The 24,597-nt window shown below is 34.4% G+C and overlaps 1 protein-coding gene and 1 pseudogene across 1 annotated transcript; both read left to right on the top strand.

Moving 5' to 3' along the window:
• The first annotated feature begins 9,698 nt into the window (after positions 1-9,698).
• On the top strand, positions 9,699-11,134 carry LOC142619165 (uncharacterized; annotated as a pseudogene).
• Positions 11,135-18,539: 7,405 nt separating this feature from the next.
• LOC142619371 (rust resistance kinase Lr10-like) lies at positions 18,540-21,664 on the top strand. Its single transcript, XM_075792453.1, has 3 exons — positions 18,540-19,381; positions 20,331-20,357; positions 20,436-21,664. Exons 1-3 carry the CDS (start codon positions 18,664-18,666, stop codon positions 21,545-21,547), a joined length of 1,857 nt encoding a protein of 618 aa, XP_075648568.1. The 5' UTR covers positions 18,540-18,663; the 3' UTR covers positions 21,548-21,664.
• The last annotated feature ends 2,933 nt before the right edge of the window (positions 21,665-24,597 follow it).

The following is a 24,597-nucleotide window of genomic DNA, read 5'->3' as shown; positions in this document are numbered from 1 at the left end:
AGGTTCATATCTGGGGGTCTGGAGGAAGCACCAATGGTTGGGTCTGGTGGTTGGTATAATGGTTCTTTGTCTTTTTTAAGGGGAGGAAGGACATTTTGTGGTTTGGTTGGAGGTTCAAGTTTGGGTTCAAGTTGAGGTAGTGGTGTTGGATTTGGTATGTTGGGAAAGAGTCCACATGGTTTAAAAGGGTTTTGAGCTGGATGTGTCATGTTTAATGGTTGGAGGTTTTGGTATGGGGAAACTGGGGAAAATGGTGAGGACACTGGTATGGACAGATCTTTATACAGTGATTGACGAGGTTGGTATGGCATGTAAACTTGCATTGGAAGAGCTTGAGTAGCTGCTTTCTGTGAGTTCTCCAAAGACTGGAGTTGCATCAACAACTGTTTTTTTTCTTTTTCTTTTTGCCCGATGAGGGGAAAGGATATAGACAAATCCTTCACTGTGGAAACAATTGTCTCCAATTCTTGTTCAATTGACTTGATTTTCTTCTTCAAATCTTCAATGAGGGAATTTGAGGATGAAAAGGTATTGGATACCGCTTCAGTCAACTTTTGTTGGTTGTCAAGAATTTTTGAAAGGACTTGATTCTGTGCGACAGCATTTTCTGCTTGCCAATTGAGGGCTGCTTCAGCTGATGAGACCTGTTTTTTACTTCCATCTGGATTGGTTCCAACAGGGTTTTTTATCTTCCAAACATGTTTTACATTGGCTTGTGGGTGGTCAAAACTTTCTAAAGGAGGAAAATTTTGTGATGTTGTCACCCTTTTTCCCAATTTCAACATGTCTCTCAGAGATCCTCACATATGTGATGCCCTTAAAGTCCACCAGACCCAACCATTGGTGCTTCCTCCAGACCCCCAGATATGAACCTGTTAGCCATAACTTGTCATCAGCAAGGAAATGATTAAGATCTTGGTAGTTGATTACAAGTGATGAGTATTGGGCAGCAGCCCTCAATTGGCAAGCAGAAAATGCTGTAGCGCAGAATCAAGTCCTTTCAAAAATTCTTGACAACCAACAAAAGTTGACTGAAGCGGTATCCAATACCTTTTCATCCTCAAATTCTCTCATTGACGATTTGAAGAAGAAGATAAAGTCAATTGAACAAGAATTGGAGACAATTGTTTCCACAGTGAAGGATTTGTCTATATCCTTTCCCCTCATCGGGCAAAAAGAAAAAGAAAAAAAACAGTTGTTGATGCAACTCCAGTCTTTGGAGAACTCACAGAAAGCAGCTACTCAAGCTCTTCCAATGCAAGTCTACATGCCATACCAACCTCGTCAATCACTGTATAAAGATCTGTCCATACCAGTGTCCTCACCATTTTCCCCATACCAAAACCTCCAACCATTAAACATGACACATCCAGCTCGAAACCCTTTTAAACCATGTGGACTCTTTCCCAACATACCAAACCCAACACCACTACCTCAACTCGAACCTAGATTTGAACCTCCAACCAAACCACAAAATGAACCTCCTCCCCTTAAAAAAGACAAAGAACCATTATACCAACCACCAGACCCAACCATTGGTGCTTCCTCCAGACCCCCAGATATGAACCTGTTAGCCATAAACACTGACCCTCCAAACCCGATATCATCATTTCTCAGAACTTTAACTCTTCAAGAACAAACAGAACCCTTTGTTCTTCCAGTCATTGATGATGCAGATCTAGACTTGTCTGATCTTGACTTAGATGAAGTCTTCATGACTGACCCAAAAGTAGACGAAGAAGATGATGTCCTTCGTCCTAAACAACCTCCACCTCCACCACCAATATTCCCTACACCACCTGTCATCCCTGATCATCACACAAGATTAACCTACTCATCAACCACAGATTCAAAACACCTGTTCACCCTTGATAACAGTCCTCCTTCAAAATGGCATGATGAAATTTTCAACATGTATTCGTGGTGTACAGCAGAACTTCAAGCCCCAAACAATACAGTTGCACAAATAATTGCCAAATTTGTAGCAAGACTCACAGGAAGATTGAGACAATGGTGGATTAATCTTGGAGAATACGAGCAAAGACAAGCAGCCCGGAGTAACACACTCGAGGATTTTTTCACGATCCTCCATATTGAATTTCTTGGTTCATTAGCCCATTACACCGAAGTAGCCGAGAGATGAGTTCCTATTAATGAAATGCTGTTCTTTTGAAAGAAAAGATTTGGAGAAACATTTTGACGGAATGTCGAGCGAGATATTATGCCTTTAATGGCATGGATGATGTGAATTCCAAGCACACATTCTTGAATTCTTTTCCGAACCACTTGGTGATGAAACTCTTCGCATGATGAATCTTCAAAAAATCACCTTGCAGCAAGCCTCTCTTGGAGAAATCTATCGGCATGTCCTTATTGCTTTGGAAAAACTATGCAATCAAAGAAAGTTTCTTTCTGAGATTGATAAAATCCATAGCAAGCTCAAAGACAATTGCAAAAGAAAAGATTTGCAGATTAAGTGTTATGATAAGAATTGTTCTTGCCCAACAAAGAGAAGAGGTCATTATAAGAAGTATTCTTGGAAGAAGAAGCCTTTTCATCCAAAGAAGAAGTTTTTCGAAAAAAGAAATGGAAGTTTCTCGAAGAAAGCGAGTTCAACGGAAAAAATTCAAAAGTCTGTTTTGTATGCGAAAGCCGGTCATTTTGCAAAAAATTGTCCAAAGAAAGCCAAAGCGTAAGCTTTTGGAGCAAGCCCGGATTCATGCGGATGATACCCCCTTTTCGGATGTGGAATCACTCTTTTCACTTGATGATGATTATTCTCCCCAAGCCTTAGCGGCCATAGCCTATTCATCCTCGGAAGAAGAATCGATTCAAGCATTACGGATGATTCGGACCCGAAATCCAAACTATATACACATCTCGGCCTCTTATAGCCCCAATACTTGGCCCCACACCAATAGCCCAGGTTCACATCCTCCTTGATACATATTCCGGACCCATCCCGGTGATAGCCTTGTTTGACACGGGAGCGGCAACAATTCTTCATCCTAAGATTTTACCGAGAAAATCTTTGGATGTCCCATCATCGAGATGTTCGAGCGACCAATGGAGAAACATTCCTGATCACCCAGAAAAGCAAACCCATTCACATTAGAATATTCCCAACCCTTACCCTTAAACACCAAGTCCTTGGATCCCCTCTCACAGGCAGAGACCTCCTTATAGGATTTGACCTCCTCCACCAGATACCTAGCCTCAGATGGTCTTCCAAAGGCCTCTTGCATAAACAACACCTTCTCACATGGACCCAGGTACCACATTTGTTTTCACTAAACCCCTTTGATTCCTTGAAAGCCCAGATCATCAACGAATGTTGTGCAGCCACCCACTCAGAATTCCTCTTAAAAAACCCGAACCCACTATGGAAAAACCCAGCCTTTTTCATAACCCTTCCCTTCAAAAAGAATGAAGATGTTAACCCTACAAAAGCTAGCCATAGAGGTATGAATCCAGAACATTTGTCCCTAGCTAAGCAGGAGTTAGCTACCCTTCTCTCAGAAAGCCTCATTGAACCCACAACTTCTCCATGGGCATGTGAAGCCTTCTATGTTAACAAGCATGCAGAACAAGTTCGAGGAAAGCTCAGATTGGTAATCAACTACCAAGATCTTAATCATTTCCTTGCTGATGACAAGTTTCCACTGCCAAACAAAAGTGCTCTTTTCCAGCATCTTTCCAATGCCAAAGTATTTTCAAAGTTTGATCTTAAAGCAGGATTTTGGCAACTTGGAATCCATCCAGAAGAAAGATACAAGACAGCTTTTTGCATTCCAGACCACCATTATCAATGGACGGTAATGCCTTTTGGCCTAAAAAATGCTCCATCCCAGTTCCAAAAAGCAATGGTAATTCTTTTCCAACCACTGCTGTCACATGCATTGATCTATGTGGATGATATCCTCCTATTCTCAAAAGATGCAGAATCCCATGAAAAATTGCTTACTGAATTCTATAATTTAGTAAAAGCTCAAGGGATAATGCTTTCAGAAAAGAAAATGGTCATAGGAGTATCCTCTATTGATTTCCTTGGAGTGAACATTTCAGATGGAAAGTATACTCTGCAGCCTCACATAGCAGTCTCTCTTAGTAGTTTCCAGATATTCTCACCAGCACCAAGCAGATCCAGCAGTTTCTTGGCATTGTTAATTATATGTCAGATTTCATTCCAAAAATTTCCAGACACAGAGATTGTTTGTCAAAGTTGTTGAAAAAATCTCCTCCACCATGGAATTCAGCTCATACAGAAGCGATTCAACGAGTTGAAGAAATTAGCGGGAAAGCTTCCCCCTTTGCGGATTCCGGGCACGGGGAAAAAGGATTTTACGGACGGATGCAAGTGATGAGTATTGGGCGGCAGCCCTCTTTGAAGAAATTAATGGAAAAAGAAGCATTTGTGGATACAAAAGCGGTGCATTCAAGCCTTCGAAATCCATTATCATTCCACTTTCAAAGAAATTCTCGATCAAACATGGTATTGAAAAGTTCCGGTTTCACCTCCTTGGTCACGGTTTCCTTGTAGAAATGGATATGTCCTCCTTCCCAAAAATGCTCCAGTTCAAAAGAAAAATGCTCCCCCATCCCAGTTACTTAGATGGTCAAATTGGTTTTCACAATGGTCCTTCCAAGTCAAGCACATCAAAGGTACAGATAACCTTATCACTGACTACCTTTCCAGAAAGCCTCCAGTCCTCCATACCACTGTAATCCCTCCACCCTTATGTGTCTATCCAATAACAGATCCATCCTCATCCTCAGGTCCTTCCTCATCCTCTTCATCCTCTAATGACATCATGGAAATAATAGAAACCCTTCCCTCAGACATAAAAGACCAAATAAAAACCCTAACCCTTCAAGCTAGATCCAAAAGAATCATCCAAGTCCTCCACAATTACCTCACACAAGACCAGAACCATTTCCTTGCCATTTACCCAGATATTGAGCAACCATGGAAAACCCCATTTGCATTTTGGATAACACGATGGAATGTTGTTCATTACCTTTACATGTGGTACTTACTCAATGAGTACTACTTGTGCATTCACTTTGAACCACGTTTCTACTCATACATTTTTCTTCATGATAATAAATATTTTAACAAATTCTGGCATGAACTCTTGAAAAATGATGCTCATGATGGTCAATGGTCCAAGTATCACAAAGCGGATCACCCCAGGTTTGGTCAAAGAATCACTTCAGCATGTATAGTTGCAAAGCTAAATTCCAAAAATGATGTACAAGCAGAAGGAATTGTCCACCCTCCAGATGTCCATTGGGTAACAAATGCCGACGGTACTATTCACAGACACACAGATGTATCATGGATATCCTGTCACTATTCACTTTCAATGGCAGAATCTCTCAACCAGGGAATCCTTCCAGAAATTGTACCCGCCGACCCAGACATTTGCAGACAGCAATGGCCTTATCAACACCATTGGGAAATGCCCAGTCCGTTTGATTTTGATGATCCCTATTTCCATAATCCTGATCCAGATGCTGACTTTGATGAAGAATGGTTTCAAGGAAGAGATGATTAGAAGAAATTATGTACAAAAGAATATATTAAAAAAAAAAAAAAAAAAAAAAACCCAAAAAACAAACAACACAAAACAAAAAAAGTGGGACCCACTTTTGTCTTCACCTTCTTGCCGTCACCCTCCTTTCCAGCATGCATATATTATAATTAGTCCTTTCCTTCAGCTTCAGGATTTCCGTTGTCAGAAGAAGATTTTGCAGAAGCCAGCCCGTATTGCAGTCTCCAACACTTGTAAAGCAAGAACTCAGACTTCACGCTTTGTTTCTGTAACTTATTTCGTCTTCTTGTAAAATGTTTGCCTATAAAAAGGCCCTTTGTATCATTTGTTTAGCAGAGGAAAGAGTGAAGCGAAAACAAAAAAGAAAGAGTGAATTAGAGTAAGAAAAATTAGAGAGTCAGCCAGCTTGTGAAATATTTTGCAGTCTATGTCTTCCAGTCCTGTAAAATATTTGTTCAATATAATAATATCCATCAGTTTGTTGTATCTTGTTCTGTGTTCTATCCCATATTCTGCAGTTATTTTCTATAGTATTTTAGCAATATATGCCATTAATAAGCTTCCATGATCTTCTTACACCCTCCTATGTTCGTCTTGTAGTTGTCTCGTCTTTATCCACATTTCATCTTTTCCATTACTTCTCCCGTAGCTTCCTAAGTTCATGAAATAATTTAGCTTTGTAACTTTGTTGTTCTTCGTCCTTTAGTCTCGTTCGTCTTTTTCACTTACTTCTTCGTCCACTTCTCAGTATATGTGGTTGGTATAATGGTTCTTTATCTTTTTTGAGGGGAGGAAGGACATTTTGTGGTTTGGTTGGAGGTTCAAGTTTGGGTTCGAGTTGAGGTAGTGGTGTTGGATTTGGTATGTTGGGAAAGAGTCCACATGGTTTAAAAGGGTTTTGAGCTGGATGTGTCATGTTTAATGGTTGAAGGTTTTGGTATGGGGAAACTGGGGAAAATGGTGAGGACACTGGTATGGACAGATCTTTATACAGTGATTGACGAGGTTGGTATGGCATGTAAACTTGCATTGGAAGAGCTTGAGTAGCTGCTTTCTGTGAGTTCTCCAAAGACTGGAGTTGCATCAACAACTGCTTTTTTTCTTTTTCTTTTTGCCCGATGAGGGGAAAGGATATAGACAAATCCTTCACTGTGGAAACAATTGTCTCCAATTCTTGTTCAATTGACTTTATCTTCTTCTTCAAATCGTCAATGAGGGAATTTGAGGATGAAAAGGTATTGGATACCGCTTCAGTCAACTTTTGTTGGTTGTCAAGAATTTTTGAAAGGACTTGATTCTGCGCTACAGCATTTTCTGCTTGCCAATTGAGGGCTGCTTCAGCTGATGAGACCTGTTTTTTACTTCCATCTGGATTGGTTCCAACAGGGTTTTTTATCTTCCAAACATGTTTTACATTGGCTTGTGGGTGGTCAAAACTTTCTAAGGGAGGGAAATTTTGTGAGTATGAGGGTGATGCATGGTCAAACATGTAACAAGGTAAGGGTTTTTGTGTGTGGGTTTGACTGGGAGGTTTGGGTTGACACTTTTGTATCTGGGGAAGGACTTTCTGGTAATATGGGATTAAAGGTGGTTTCTGGTTTTGTTGGTTTTGATCATGACTTTCTTTGCATGGGGAAAGGGATGGAATTTTTTGTTTTCTGGATCTGGGGTAAAGGACATAGTAATCAAACCTTCCTGAGGGTTCTCCAAGGAGGTCAACTTCTGGGTCTCCTGCTTCATATCTTTCTTTGAGAATCTGCTGGGAAGACTTCTTCTTTCTTCTTTTCTTATCTTCTTCAAATATTTCTTCTTCTGTGCATTCTTTACAATCACAAACATCCCACCATATATGGCCTGTGGGTGATTTTCCTTCATAGACAGGTTTTCCATTTTCTTGAAATGCTTTGATCTGAAGATCATCAAGAACTTCATAAGAAACTGGCTGGATCATAGCTGTTGGAAAGACTGTCACTTCTTCTTTTTCTGGTGTGGTTGACCTAAATCTGACTTCAACTTCACCATTCTGGTTTCTGATGAAAAAAGGGGTGCTAGACTGAATTGGCTGAGATGCCTGATGGAGAGTCTCATATTTTGTAACCCATTTGTCCGGAAAAAGTTTTTTCAGTTGTTCTTTATCCAACTGTCTTGGAACAAATGTGCACGAAGGCGTCATGCCTGGATCAACTTGGATCAAAAGAGCATCATTGGACTGGGCAAACTCTGGTATAGCTACATCAAAAGCATGGTTCTGGAGTCTGTAAGCAATTTGGTAGTGAAGTGTGGCTGCAAAAGTATCTGGTACTTGAGAGGCTCCTGTAATCTGAACTTGGACTTTGAGGGCATCACATATGTGAGGATCTCTGAGAGACATGTTGAAATTGGGAAAAAGGGTGACAAAGACTGTTCCTGCATTAAGTGTGGTTTGGACTGTACCTATGACTGCATTGTGATATTCCATAAATCTAGAATCAAGGAGAGCAATTCTAGAAGCTATAGGGAGTCCTTTTCTGCCATGAAAAGTGAGGGCAAGTCTTACTGCACCAAAATGGAGGTGAGTATAACCTTGTCTTTGCCATGGAATGACAAACTCTCTGGGAAGAGCAAGAGTGATAAAGTTTTCGTTCTCACTGGCTGGAATATTAAACTGGTCAAATTTTGAAGCTTGGACATACTCTTTTACACTAGAGGATTGAGAAGGACCAAGAAATTTTTTTATGGATTTTTTGAAAGTTTTTTGGGGTTTATCAAACACAGTATAGGGATTTACAATGGGAAAGTCTGTAATAGGTATTTTACTATCTTCAGGAATATGGGATATTTCATATAGATATTCTAATCTATTTGCAGTAGATTTTCTAAGGGAAAGATCACAAGAAGTGGTAATGGTATCAGTGACTGCTGAGGATGTGACTGCGGGGGATGATGAACTGGAACTGGCCATGACTGTTTCTAAAATGAAGAACAATTTTCCTAAGATCTTGACAGGACTAAAACGCCACTCCTAGGCTCACGTCCGCTAGACTACTCAGGAAAAATAATTCTTTGACACTTTTAGTACAACTCCTTAGTTTTCTACTTGATTATCAAATCCCGTTTTCGATGTGATTATCACGGAAGGATCCACAATAAGTGGCAACCGTTAATCACAGAGCATACTAATCGGGACAATAATTCAAGTGTCTTGATCAAAGGAGAGAGAAAGCGATTCGAGGCTTTACCAATGTTTGAAAAATATTGCATGGATATGGATGTTGAGTACAAGGTAGGCAACATAAAACTTCTATTTCAAAATGCAAGGCTCTGATACCACATATAGGGAGAAGTGGACGAAGAAGTAAGTGAAAAAGACGAAAGAGACTAAAGGACGAAGAACAACAAAGTTACAAAGCTAAATTATTTCATGAACCACAGATTGAAAAAATCTCCTCCACCATGGAATTCAGCTCGAACCTAGATTTGAACCTCCAACCAAACCACAAAATGAACCTCCTCCCCTTAAAAACCTATGAAGGTCTTGATGGTCTTCAGATCAAAGCATTTCTTGACAACCAACAAAAGTTGACTGAAGCGGCTGCAAAAGTATCTGGTACTTGAGAGGCTCCTGACGAGGTTGGTATGGCATGTAAACTTGCATTTGGAAGGGTTGGAAATATATATATATATATATATATATATATATATATATATATATATATATATATCTAGATTGTCACCTCATTGGTTCTGAAATCTGAATGTACTTGTTGGTGGACTTCTAGCAGGTCCATTGAAAAATTAGACATCCTTGGATGAAGCTATATCCTGACATGACTAATATAAAAAAAGAAATCCAATTTTCGTGAATCTTCTAGAACTTGATAAATTTAGTAGGATCCATAGTTGTTGGATTGAGAGGCTCAAACAGAGGCCCATACAATAAATTCCTACTTTCTTGCATTGATGATGATACTTGCAATTTGTTGTTTGGTTGTGAAATTAGTTGTAATTAGCATGAGTTGACAGGCTGCTTGATGGATGAAAGTTAGAAAATGGTCAAGTCACTGGCTATTTGTCACACTACAGTACCTATCATTTAAATGTTTACTCATTTTCTTTATTGTGATTTATCTAATTTATTGCTATAATATTTTAGGTGATATTTCTATGGATTACAATGATCATATTGATAATATTGATGAAGATCTTTCTTATGATGTGGAAAGCGATGAATATGATGATGAGGAATTATATGATCTTGCTGTTGCTGGATGTCATGTTGCAGTGACATATTATATGAAATATATTGATAAACAACCTTGTAGAGATTCTGAACAAACTGGCTATATGTGGTTGATGGAATGTTTGACGGGTAATGAAACGAAATGTTACGAAATGTTTAGAATGAAGCCACATGTTTTCCTTCAATTGTGTAATGTTTTACAACATACATATGGGCTTCAGCACACAAGACATATTAGGCTTGAAGAGTCATTAGGTATATGTTTAATGATACTTGGACAAGGAGCTTGTTATAGGATGGTTCAAGAAAGATTCCAGCATTCTGGTGAGACTATACATAGACATTTTCATAGAGTTCTGAAACGCCTTAACATAATGTCAATGGATATCCTCAAGCCTTCTGACCCTACATTTAGTGTAGTTCCAAGACATATACAGAAGAATCCATTGTACATGCCACACTTTCAGGTATTCATTTCATACATTCTAATTTGTTTCTAATATTTGTTAGGATTATTTCCTAAGTATCTAAACTTTATATTCTATTTTAGGACTGCATTGGTGCCATTGACGGTACACATATCCAAGTTATTGTTGGAGACAACAAGAAAGCTTCATATTATAATAGAAAGGGCGCGACATCTTTTAATGTGATGGCAGCATGCGATTTTGATTTACTTTTCACATTTGTTATGGCTGGATGGGAGGGTGCAGCACATGATACACGTATTTTCTTAGATGCTATCCGTTGACAATCTGTCAACTTTCCAAAACCACCACCAGGTATATAAAATTTTTATAGATTGTCAACTTTCCAAAACCACCACCAGGTATATAAAATTTTTATATATTAAATATGTATGAAGGATATTATTTATGTACATCTTACATTTTTTTTTCTTTTACTAGGAAAATATTATTTAGTTGATGCTGGATACCCCTTAAGGAAAGGATATTTGCCACCTTATAAGGGATAGAGGTATCATTTTTCAGATTTTCGACGAGCTAGTCGAGGGAATCACATAGAAGAGAGGTTTAATTATGTTCACTCATCACTTAGAAGTGCAATTGAGCGAACTTTTGGAGTGTGGAAGAATAAATGGAAAATTTTGAAGCAAATGCCACCTTATGACATTAAGCACCAAAGAAACATTATAGTTGCTACTTGTGTTTTGCATAATTTTATTAGAAAACATGATAGGGAAGATGAGGGATTCAATTGGGATGAACATGGCTTGGACAGACCAAGAAGTAATAGTAGTGGAGAAGGTAGTAGCAGACAAGCAAACATTGAAAATATACAAGATGAGGAAATGAAATTTGTTCGTAACAAAATAGCTCGATCCATTTGCGGGTTGTAAACAATATTTTTATTATTTCTGTTTTGGTGTTTTGTTATTTAATTTTTCGGATAAGAACTTTTTTATTATTATAATGGATTGTCAAGTATTGATATTGTTGGCAATTAAAATTTTAATATCATTATTTTCTTAATCATTTTAATATCTTTTCCTTGATGAGTTATTTTTAATATTTTAAATTTGATAAACTTCTCTCCATGAATTTCAACAACGAAAACATCATTATTGTTGTTATTGTTAATGTAATTGTTAAGCTTAATTGCATATTTTCAATAAATAAAAAAACACTGATCACAAGAAAAATGACAATATAACCTTAAAAAAAAAGTTAAGTCCTTTTTGGGAATTTACACTCAAAACAGCTATTTTTAAAACAACTTATCCAAACGCTTAATATGGCTTTAAAAATAGAAAACGCATATTTTAACATTTTTACCAAACACTTATCTGTGGCTTTTAAAATGGAGTTTTCAAAACGCACATTTTAAAAACGCTAGTTTTTAAAACGCACCTCTTGAAACAGCTTATCCAAACAGGCCCTAAATAAGTTTAGTGGTCAAGAGCTTTGTAGCTCAATTGACACATCTCTATGTACAAAGTACTTGGGAGTCTAACGAGGGAGAAAAGTGTTCGAAGTGCGGGATTAGCAACATATTGTAACTTTCTCAACAAAAAAAAAAATCTTCAAACTGTTGGTTGTGCATGTTATAATTGGAAATGTTTGGATTTAAGCAAGCTGGCCCAAGGCTACAAACATTCATTAATTATGTTGTTAACATTTACCAATCACAGTCATCGATATATATATAATAAGTGAAATTGATTCTCAAAAAAATGTAATAATAATAATAATAATAATAATAATAATATTATTATTATTATTATTATTATTATTATTATTATTATTATTAATAACTGGTGAAGGTCGGATAGGTATAAGAGCAATCCGAAGTCAGCAAACTAAGTCCTATAATCACTAGGACTCAATCAACTATGTCGAAAAATAAATCTATGACATAAAAAAGCACCACCTTGGCTTTAATTTGTCAAGTTGTTATAATGTCGGATGGACCAAATTAAATCGTTGTCAAACTTTATGCATAGCTTAACTCTAATACATTTTACATGCAAAGACAGTATTCTTCGTTTACTTTCTCTTTATTAAAATTGAGAATGATGTCAAACATTGACCCTTTTTTTTTTTTTCTATTTAAACATGTTATATAGAATGATGTCCTCTTAAAATCTAAATCTTTTTATAATGAATAAATAATTTTAAGATGGTAGAAAGGTTAAAGACTCAAAGTATTAACATTAGTAAATAAGTTTAGTGACTAATGTCCTTGTAGTTGAATTGACACCTCTCTATACACAAAGTGGTTGAAGGCCAAGAAAAAATGTTTCGAGCTGCGGAATTAGCAGCATATTGTAAGTATCTAAATAAATAAATAAAAATTTCCCCAAACTACTGATTGCGTATTATGATTGGAAATGTTTGGGTTTAAGTAGGCCGGCCCCAGGCTACAAACATTCATTAATTATGTTGTTGATGTTTATCAATCTCGGTCATTGGTATATATATAACTGGTGAAAGTGATTCTCAAAAAAATAATAAAAATAATAACTGGTGAAGGTCGGCTAGGTATAAGAGCAATCCAAAGTCAGCAAACTAAATTCTATAATCACTAAGACTCAATCAACTATGTCAAAAATTACATCCGATATCGACATAAAAAAGCACTACCTTGGCTTTAACTTGACAAGTTGTAATAAATAAATTAAGTTGTTGTAAAGTCAGAAGGACCAAATTGTTGTCAAACTTTATGATCTTAAATCAACAGTATTCTTCATTTACTTTTTTTTTTCCTATTTAAACATGTTATATGGAATGATATTCTCTTAAAATTTAAATTTTTCTATAATGAATAAATAATATTAAGATGGTAGAAAGGTCAAATGAGTAACATTCATAAATAAGTTCAAGAGCTTTGTAGTTGAATTGGCACACAAAATGTTTGAGATTTTAAAAGAGGAAAGGGTTTGAATTTTGAGATTAGCAGTATATTATAACTATCTAAAAAAAAAAACTTTTCCCCAAACTGTTGGTTGAGTATTATAATTGGAAATGTTTAGGCTTAAGCAGGCCGGCCCAAGGCTACAAACATTTTTTAATTATGTTGTTGACGTTTATCAATCACAGACATCGGTATATATATAACTGGTGAAAGTGATTCTCAAAATAATAATAATAATTAGTGAAGGTCGGCTAGGTATAAGAGCAATTCGAAGTCAGCAAACTAAATCCTATAATCACTAGGACTCAATCAACTATGTTGAAAAATACATCCGATATCGACATAAAAAAACACTACCTTGGCTTTAAACTTGTCAAGTTTTAATAAATAAATTAAGTTGTTGTAATGTCAGAAGGACCAAATTGTTGTCAAACTTTATGAGCTTAAATCTAATACATTTTACGTGAGAAATCAATAGTATTCTTCATTTACTTTCATTCTCTCTATTAAAATTGAGAATGATGTCAAACATTAACATTTTTTTTTTCTATTTAAACATTTTATATAGAATGATATTCTCTTAAAATTTAAATTTTTCTATAATGAATAAATAATTTTAAGATGGTAGAAAGGTCAAAGGAGTAACATTCATAAATAAGTTCAAGAGCTTTATAGTTGAATTGACACTTCTCCATACACAAAATGTTTGGGGTTCTAGGGAAGGAAAATGTTTGAACTGCGGGATTAGTAGTATATTATAACTATCTAAAATAAAACTTTTCTTCAATTTATTGGTTGAGTATTATAATTGGAAATGTTTGGGTTTAAGCAGGCCGGCCCAAGGCTACAAACGTGTATTAATTATGTTGTTGATGTTTATTAATCAAAGTTATATATATATATATATATATATATATATATATATATATATATATATATATATATATATATATATATAACTGGTGAAATTGATTCTCAAAAATAATAATAATAATAATAATAATTGGTGAAGGTTGGGTAGGTATTAAGAGCAATTCGAAGTCAGCAAACAAGTCCTAGTTATAATCACTAGGACTCAATCAAATATGTCGAAAAATAAATCCATGACATAAAAAAGCACCACCTTGGCTTTAATTTGTCAATTTGTAATAAATAAATTAAGTTGTTGAAATGTCAGAAGGACCAAATCGTTGTCAAACTTTATGAGCTCAACTTTAATATATTTTATTGTATATTTAACATGAAAGGTCAACAGTAGTACTTCATTTACTTTCTCTCTATTAACACAAACGCACAACACAGTTAGAATCTCATTTACCTCCGCACATCCTTAGTGCAATGGTTACTCCACAAATATAAGTGCTTGCTGGGTGTGGGGGTCAAGGGTTGAGATTCAAGTCTCTAGGAGGGAACTTTGCACACATATACACTTAGAGTTGGTTAAAATAGAATTTCTATCTTATATCAAAAGAACCTCATTTGACTCTCCCTCCCTGTGGGTGGTCATTTCTCAAAAAAAAAAAAAAAAAAAATTGTCTATTAAAATTGAGAATGATGTCAAACATTGACCATTTTTTTTTTTGCTATTTAAACTTATTATATTATAGAATGATATTCTCTTAAAATTTAAATCTTTTTATAATGAATAAATAATTTGAAGACGGTAGAATGGTCAAAGGGCCAAGTTTGGTGAATAAAAAATTTCCCCAACTTTTTTTTTTATGGAATTTTCTAAACTTTTGGTTGCGTATTATGATTGGAATATAATGTTTGGGTTTACGAAGGGGCGGCCAAGGCATAGGCCTAAGTACCCACCACAAAATGTTTCTATCCCCTAGGATTAAAGGTCCTATCTCCACTGTAAAAAGCCCCAAATTTTATAAAAATATAAAAAAATTTAAATGGTTATGCACTTTTTTACGAGTGATAATAAAAATATCACAGATTTACTATATGCTTATAAAATGGAACGTCATCAATCACAAAAAAATTAATTCAAATACATACATTTGTTAATTACGTTGTTAACTGTCATCAATCACAGTCATTGTTATATCATATTGTGAATATTTTATAATACCTTTAGCATTTTCACTTTTCATTTCTTACAAGGTTTCTAAAATACAAAACCAATAGAAACCTAACCCAAGTGAAACCCTAAAATTTTTTTACAAAAAAATATTACAAATGTGTTACATCATCAATGATAATTAATTTCTCCTAATAGTTTGAGATTTTAATTTTTGTAAACCAATCTTCTACAAAGTCACACACCAAATAATATCTATCTCTCTCTTAAAAAGCAAGATATAAAATTAAATTTTGATTACACTTTACTTAACTAGCATTGTCTAACTTCAAGATAAATTAAGTTTTTTTTAAAGAATTTTTTTTTTTGTTAAAATTTATGCTTCAACTATAATATTCAATTTTCTATATGAAATTAACTTTAGTTTAGCTGGTATAGCATCAAATTTATGGATTTAATACATTAGATTAATCTTGATTTTTTCTTCTCAAAAATAAATTAATATTGATTGTTTTAGTATTAAATAATTTTATTTAATCAATATTTACGTATAAAGTGTCGCATATAAATTTTTCAGAGGCTATAACATTGATCAATATTCATCGTACACAGCTCCCCTTATTGAATCTAATGGTCTATTTGCTTGAATGGGTGAAAAAAATGAGAGGATAAAAAAGTGAAAGGATAAAAAAGATTTAATTTTTTCTCGTGTGTGTTTGGTTGGAGGGATAGAAAATAATTTTTTTTTTTTGTTGAGGAGAAAAGTGGGAGGATAGCTAGGAAGCACAAGTATGGATTCGGGTTCAGGTGCAGGTGTGGTGCGACAACTCGGCAATTTCTGAAAAAATAGGGTACGAATGCGACAAAATACGTTTATTAATAAATTATTAAATATATTTTAATTTATATTTTCTATATAATGCTAAGAATATTTTTTCATATAATAGTAAACATATACTCATTTAAGAGCAATAGTAGATAATACGGTGTATTTTGACAAAATTTGAGATAAATTTAGGGATTACACAACATATATATATATATATATATAATTTTTTTAAAATAAAATAAAATAAGATTTTTATTTTTAAAGAGAAAAACATTTACCATGGTTCTTTTGTAAATAAGACTCTCACACATTAGGTAATTCTAAACAATCTAACAAATTACTTTTTCCTAATTCCTAGATGCACCCACGTGAAAAGCACCCACATCCTGACATCCCCACCCACTCATTTTGTTTAGTTAAATTTGTAACCTTTGTCCTGCCGCTTATCCTAAAAATAAAATAATAATAATAATAATAAAATAATGTAACCTTTGTTTTTCTTTACTTTCTAGTTTCTTCCAGCCAAACATGGCATAAGTGCAGGTTGGGTTAGGGCGGGCCAATCAGGTTGTGAGTTAATTGGATTGCAGGTCGGATTAACTCGTATTTTTCACATGATTTTTTTTTAATAAAGAAATCAACATGTATTTGTCATTTGGAAAGTTATGCAACAAATTACTTGATGTAAAATACATTACTTTAAATTTACTACTTATATAAAAAATGATCTCAATTAAACTTATTAATACTTATTCAATAATTTTAAAATTATACAAATCCCAACATTACTAACCAAAACAAAATAACACAAAGATAAGTAAAACAAATACACAAGTTTTATTTTTACACAATATAAACATCCCAAAATGTAAAAAAAAAAAAAAAAAAAAAATTACAAATGAGTTATCCAGAATAAAAACATATAAGAAATTTACATTCTTGAAAATTAATTATATAATCTATTATTAATTATGGTTGGCACTCTATTTCAATTTGAGAATATACATTAAAATTTAATTGTTTACTTATTTATATATGGTCTCTTTTATGAATATCATATCATTGTTAAGCAAGACACACTTTAGGAAATATCATAATTTATTTTGAACATAAATTGTTAAAAAATAGGTCTAAGCATTCATAATTTATGCTAATTTGATACTTTGGCTTCACTATTTTCACACTTATGAATATTTTTTACACATGTCTATAATTTTAAATCTATGTTTTTAACCCTAGTCATGGGTCAGGTCGCAGGTCGGGTCGAGTTGATCCGCAAAAAACACTAGTTGGGTTAAGCATCAACCCATTTTGCTTCGGGTAAAAAAAATCGAGTTCAGGTAAGGTTTTTTCGAGTCGGGTCAGAAAATTCTTACCCATTTTGCCATGTCTACTGCCAGCCTTTCTTTCTAACATCTTTACGGTTAGTCCATCTACTTCCCTTCTTCTTCATCTTCCTTTCACAAGTAAAATCATCTGCTTCATCTTACCTGGTTGTTGGGATAAATCTCCGTCTTTGTGTGAATTAAATTAAATATAACCCAAGCAATAGAAAGAAATAGATATCTATGGAAGCAGAAAAAAAATCAACCAACAAGAACACCAATAAATTATGTTGAAAACCCTCCAGTGTAATCACAGGACAAATCTGATCAATCCACTATGATAAAATAAAGACTACAACACTCAAGTTATACCAAATACCTAAGTTCACAATAAATTGGGAAAATGCAATAATACTTCTAGGAACAAATACAACATCACCACAAAACCTGGTAGCAAAATCTTCTACTCTAAATGCTTCAACTCTCTGTGGTTGTAGCACTCAAATAATCGTCCTAGAGAAAACTTCCAATTTATCTTCCTTGTGTGTCTTGAGCAAAACAAAAGCCATCTTTTCTTTTTTCCCTCAATGCCGCACAAAACACTATTCATTTTCTTTCAATCGGCTTCAAAACTGTGTTTCACGTCTCTCTGAATCTCTCACTTAATTTGTGAAATACATATACAAGCTTTATATAAAGCATTCAAGCCACCTAACACTCCTAATAGTACTTGAATTAGGAGTCTTAAACCTTGTAGTCAAGTTTTCCTATTTCCCCTTGAAATAGAAGTCTAAGTGGGCTGGACTCTAGGTGCCGTGCACCTCAAAACTGACTCCATCCGTGCTAGAGCGTAGGTGAGAAGCATTAAACATTTCTGTGCAAATTTTGTAATTGTGCTTGCAACAGGTGTTTTCATGCCTGTTTTCTCTTTGAATTTTTAGTGAGCCTGAGGAGAAAATGCTTAGATCTCACCAAAATTTGTTCATCCTTTCGCTCTCTACCAAGCAACACCATATCTTATTTTCTCTCTTTCTTATCTATTGTTCCTGTTCTACCTCCAACCAAACGTGACTTAGCTTAAGTCAAACAGACCTTTCATTAATAAATAAAAAATAAAAATATTAAAAATAATCTAAGTGGAAAAAGAAAAAAAAACTCATTAAGTCCCACCGAAGCAGCCCACGGTTGACACCTGAATAAGAGTACCTTCCGCAAATTTCATGGCTAAATTCATGAATTTTCTCCCTGTAGCCTCTTAAGAAATAAGGTTAGAGAAAAAAATAAATTGGTTTAGAAATCTAGGAGATTGAGAATCTTGCTAGACCACAGATATGGATATTTCCCAAAGAATAGTTATACCAACCTTTCTGTTGCTTGTGCTATTCACTGTAGACCTTGGAGAAAGCCAAAATGGGTGTCCCGAATTACGGTGTGGAGAAGACGGTCCAGACATCCGATTTCCTTTCCGACTCAAAGACAGGCAGCCAGACCAGCACTGTGGTTATCCTGGTTTTGATCTCTACTGCTCTGATAAAAACCATACCGTGCTCGAGCTGACAACTTCAGTAAAAGCCTTTGTCAAACACATTGATTACGAATCTCAGTTAATTTATGTAATTGACTCAGATAATTGCTTTCCACGGAAAATCCGGGAACTCAATGTATCTTCCTGGCCTTTCCAATTCCACTATGATTTTCTTTTTGACTATACCCTTTTCAATTGTACGCCACCAGAAACTGAGTGCTTCGACCCCAACAAAGACAAAGGTATTGTATATTATGATCCGATCCATTGTCTTAGTAGCCGTCGCCACCAAGTCTACGCTTTTGCTTCGGATCTTTACATCGACAGCCTGCCTATAGTATCATGTACAAAGATGTATACAGTTCCATCAATTCCATCACCAATAATGTGGCAAACTCCTCGTCTTGAATTGACATGGTCCGAACCGAAGTGCGGACACTGTGAAGTGAAAGGCGAGAAATGTAAATTTAAGAGTAATGCCAAAATATTCGAAACTGAGTGCTTCGACCCCAACAAAGACAAAGGTATTGTATTGCTTCTACCCAATTTCCACTTCCATAATCACACAAGTTCTTCACGTTTCAAGCCAACATGTATTTATTTTATCACGCTAATTAAATTCTCTGCAACGGTAATTTCCTTTAACCAGTCATGAAATGTTATTTTCCCAACTAGAAGACACTATTTTAGAGCTATGCTTGTAAGTTGTGTCTGTATCCATTCTTGAAGTGTTATTTTTCCTTCCAACCAAAAGAACATTATTTTTGAAGTCTGGCTTGTCTCACATGGACAATTATCTGCCTAGTGCTCCTCTCACATGAATGATAAACCTCACCATAAATTTTAATTAATAGAACTCACTATTATATGATAGGAGAGAGTATAAACTATACTCTCATGATATTGAGTAATTACTTTTGTCTCGAAAGAACTTGAATAGGCTGGTAGCTCATCAGCTGGACCAAACCTTGCACTGTCAACTTAAAAATTAACTAAAAAGATTAACGCAAGTGTGGTAATTGATTAATTGAGGAAAGCCCAGTGCTGAACACATTAGAGCTCTTAATTTAGGTTGATTTGGCCTCTTTCAAATTAATGAAAGTTCACTAGTTTTTTTTTTTTTTTTTTTTTTTTTTTTTTAAAGCTTAAACATGAACACAAAGTTTTAATGAAATATTACCTTGCTAATAAGAGTAATAGTTCATTGTTTTCGGAGCACAACGATGTGGTACTTCTTCTCACATAACAACTAATTTTGATAATTAAATTCATGATGAAATTCACTATTTGTGTGAAGAAGACACTAAAAAGAAAATTTTTTTTCTTTTATTATTTTTTTTAGGGAGGAGATGTTGATGTACTCTGAGAGTACCTAATCATTTTTTAGCTAATAGTAATAAAATTTTACTCACCATTATCTTTTGTTTTCTTATAAACGTAATTGAAAGGTACTTATTTTAAATTATTTTACAGGTAGATCAAGAAAAATAGTGACTAGTGGTAAGTTGCCTGTTGCCCATTTGTAAGTTATATGATAAATATGTTTAGTTTCTTGACTCACGAATGTTTGGTATGCAGTTTCCATCTTGGGGTCATTTCTTTTGGCACTAATGGTCTATGCATTCTACCATGTGTGTCGCTATGACAAAGTAGAAAAAGAAAATCAAGCAAGGATTGAAAAGTTTTTGGAAGATTACAGAGCTTTAAAGCCCACAAGGTGCTCATATGCCGAAGTTAAAAGGATTACAAATCAATTTATAGAGAAGTTAGGTCAAGGAGCCTATGGAACAGTGTTCAAAGGAAAGATTTCCAATGAAATCCATGTTGCTGTGAAGATCCTAAATAGTTCCAAGGGAAATGGGGAAGAATTCATAAATGAAGTGGGAACAATGGGTAGAATCCACCATGTTAATGTGGTTCGCTTAGTTGGTTTTTGTGCTGACGGATTTAGACGAGCTCTAGTTTATGAGTTCTTACCAAATGATTCACTAGAGAAGTTTATTTCCTCAGTAGATTCTAATCGTTTCCTTGGTTGGGACAAGTTGCAAGACATTGCTCTTGGCATAGCAAAAGGAATGGAATATCTTCACCAAGGGTGTGACCAACAAATCCTCCATTTTGATATTAAACCTCATAATATTTTGCTAGACCAAAATTTCAATCCAAAAATATCTGATTTTGGTCTAGCCAAGTTGTGTGCAAAGGATCAAAGTGCAGTGTCCATGACCACAGCTAGGGGGACCGTGGGTTACATTGCACCTGAAGTTTTCTCTAGGAACTTTGGGAACGTGTCATACAAATCAGATGTTTACAGTTTTGGAATATTGTTGCTTGAAATGGTCGGGGGGAGAAAAAATGTTGATGTGCCTGTTGAGAACACTAGCCAAATATATTTCCCACAATGGATATACAATTTTTTAGAGCAAAAGGAAGACCTACGAGTCTATGTTGAAGATAATGGAGATGCTAAAATTGCAAAGAAATTAGCAATTGTGGGACTCTGGTGCATACAATGGCACCCAGTGGATCGCCCTTCCATGAAAGTTGTGATTCAAATGTTGGAGGGAGAAGGAGATAAGCTAACCATGCCTCCAAATCCCTTTGCCTCTATAGGCCCTACAATAATCAATGCAAGTATGCCTACAAGGCGGCTAAACCAAGAATTAGAAGTCATCCCAGAATCAGAGTAAGTATTTAAACAAGGAGTCCTTAACGCTAATAAAAGTTGCAATCATGTTGTACTCAAGAATTAAAATTATTTATCTTGTAGTCTATGTACAACTTCAAGTTTTTTTTATATCAAATATGAGCAATGTAATACTTATAAATAAATAAAAATTAAAAAATACTTTTATATTTATTAAATTTTTACATTTTTCACAATGTTTTTAGAATAAAGCTTTATTTCCTTATTTTAGAGAGTTTTTAAGGGTGTTTTAGTCAAAATTGAGCCCTATATAAAACGGTATAACTTTAAGAGTTGTTTAAGAATATTTTTTTGGCAAAATTTCTTATTTTTAACTTAATTTGTGCTTAACATAATATGTTTCCTAGTCGCAGTAGGACTTCCTTAGTACTTTCCAATATAAATGAGTGCTTGTACCCTTAAAGGCATTCATACTATTCAGTAATTAAAATTTCAAAGGGTGTTCAACGTATCTTTCCAATGGATGTTAGAGAACTTTTCCCTCATTCATGGTATTTTCTTGTAATCAAATTAAATTCTTAATATATTTGATTTGATGTAAAATGGGATAAATTATATTTAGAAGAGCTTGAAGAATTACTATTGGTAAAAGCCTGCTCAAGCCACATGTCACCTTCACATAGTACCACATCAGTGTTAATGCCACGTTAAGGTGCAACATCATCTGCAACGTTAGCATATCTACCATTTCCAAGTCAGAAACTTCTTGCTACATTAGCATTTAATCAGGTTACCCAACCCAATCCAACCCATAGCCTAAACGCAAATTGAATCAAATTGATCTAGATTATGGAGCACGAAAAAAATTTAAGTACTCTCAGAATACGAAGAAATTATGTTCCCTCCTTTCATATCCGGTAAGGGCACAAAATAACTATCTCCTCCATAAACATTTACAAAGAACTCTCCATTAGTTCCACATTTTTTGATGATTCAACATTCAAGAATAAAAGATATATTAAAATTCAAATCTAAATTAGTATACAAAAATAGAACTAGTATCTATTCCATATTAACAAAGCATAAATAAAATAAAAGACTCAAATAACATTTTTTTAATATATTTGATATTATTTATGATATTTTAAAATGGATCTTGATTTTTTTTTAAATATTGAAAATTATTTATATTCATTATGTAATAAATTTTGCTATAATTTCTCTTTTAATGTAACCATGTTGAAATGGTCAACTGCCAAAAAACCTAGCCCTTCCTGTCTTGGATTCTTACAAGGTAAAGAAAATGAAAACATTTGTTACTTTCAAATCTACATCGTCCAAGTGGAAATACAACAACTCCACAGCACTAGTAAAATAGAAACTTGGCCAAGGGTTCACATCTTTTAGTTTCATATTTGGGGCCCTAAGTGATAGTGTTTATTAAAATATATAAATTTTGGTAACTTTTATATTAAATGTGTGACAAATTTTTTTTATAAAAAAACTAGCTTCTCTCTAATAAAAGTTATTATTTACCAAAGAAATGCTCAAAACAAAAAGCTTTTAGCAAATAAGCAAGAGCCAAATGCACATGTAATGAAAAAAAAAAGAAAAAGCTTTATTAGTGAGTCCCACCATAAGAACTCTCTCCACTCTCCCTTGAGGGGAAAGAATATGGCTGGTTTATGAAGGAAAATGGATCCTTCAATTTTCTATTCTTTCACCCCAATCCATTCAATTTAGTGCTTTTTTTTCCCAATCATTTTGATCCTTTTTTTTTTAATGGATTTATTTTGAACCTATTGTCATTTTAGTACTTTCACTTGGCTCACAAACACGTAGCTAATAAAATAATTAGGAATAATTAATTACTAGTAATAAAAAACCACATCTGCGTCAAAAAAAAAATCAACAACAAAAAAGAAAAAAGAAATAATGATTTTCTAAAGAATATAAATAAATAACTTGAATTAAAGAAACACTCTAGTTTCCTTTTATTTTCATTCATTTTTTGCGAAAGTTAGAATTGCTTGTGATCAAACCATTCCAATTCTTGAAACTAACCTCGCACATTGTTGTCACAGATAATTAGAAGATGATTTGAGGCTTGAATTTTGTAGTTTTCACTGACACTTACCACTAACAAATAAATAAAATAAAACAATGTTACAACCCAGGTTTGCTCAAGAACACGAGCAATAAATGAAGGAGAAAGTAATGTGTGATTTCATTGAATTGATTAATTATGTTACAACATAGCTCTGTCTTTTATACACAACGACAGAGCATGAGGAGGAAAAACATGATGTTACCATCTAACCGGCCAAGGCACAAAATAACCATTTCCTCCACAAACCAGATGCACAACTTATGACACGAGGCCTCTAAACATTTACAGAGAAACGAGAAAGACTACAAGCCGTATAATTTTGTGCGTAAATTTTTTTTCACCATGTATAAAGTCAGATAGTGTTATATTCTCTAAATACAGTGGAGTTATCATGTGTTTTCACTATTATACCTTTATTTACGTTAGTTATTCTGTTCTTCCAAAGCTTTAAAAAACATTTGTTCCATTGACTTATTGTTTTCACAGTTTAAACATAACTTAATTTTGACAAAGGTTATTGATAAAATTGAGAATGTAATTCTTTATATATTGAATTGAATTGGTAGTACGATTGTAGTGACCATATATGGTTGGATACATGGCATGCGTACCATGCTCCTATAGCAGGGGCAAGTAAGAGAAGCACAACAATTAATGACCATATATGGTTGGAAAAGTTCAAGCTTACTCTCTATTTGTTTGTACATTTATAGGATGCTGGAGGATACTCAATATTTCCAGAAAAGTTCAAACATGTTGAGTACTTTTTCATTTGGGCAAGTAAGAGATTGGGACATTTTGATTTCAATATGGTATTCAGAGTCCAAGTTAGGCGTGATTCATCAAGCAGAGGATGTATAATCATAGACAATTTTAATTCCCACACACCAATCTCAAAAAAGTAAACAAAGCCATGCCCTTGTTCACTTAAATTTTTGCTACATCTTGTGCACTTAAATTAATACAAGATGAATACGTAAAAA

This window comes from Castanea sativa, chromosome 12, assembly GCF_040712315.1.
Source record: "Castanea sativa cultivar Marrone di Chiusa Pesio chromosome 12, ASM4071231v1".
Classification (NCBI taxonomy): Eukaryota; Viridiplantae; Streptophyta; class Magnoliopsida; order Fagales; family Fagaceae; genus Castanea; species Castanea sativa.
The sequence above is the reverse complement of the archived record's forward strand: the minus strand, read 5'-3'. Positions and strand labels throughout refer to the sequence as shown.

Coding starts and splice junctions, on each gene's coding strand:
- LOC142619371 (XM_075792453.1), top strand. CDS start 18,664: ATGGATATTTCCCAAAGAATAGTTATACCAACCTTTCTGTTGCTTGTG. Junction 19,382..20,330: donor CGACCCCAACAAAGACAAAG/GTATTGTATTGC, acceptor ATTATTTTACAG/GTAGATCAAGAAAAATAGTG. Junction 20,358..20,435: donor AAGAAAAATAGTGACTAGTG/GTAAGTTGCCTG, acceptor TTTGGTATGCAG/TTTCCATCTTGGGGTCATTT.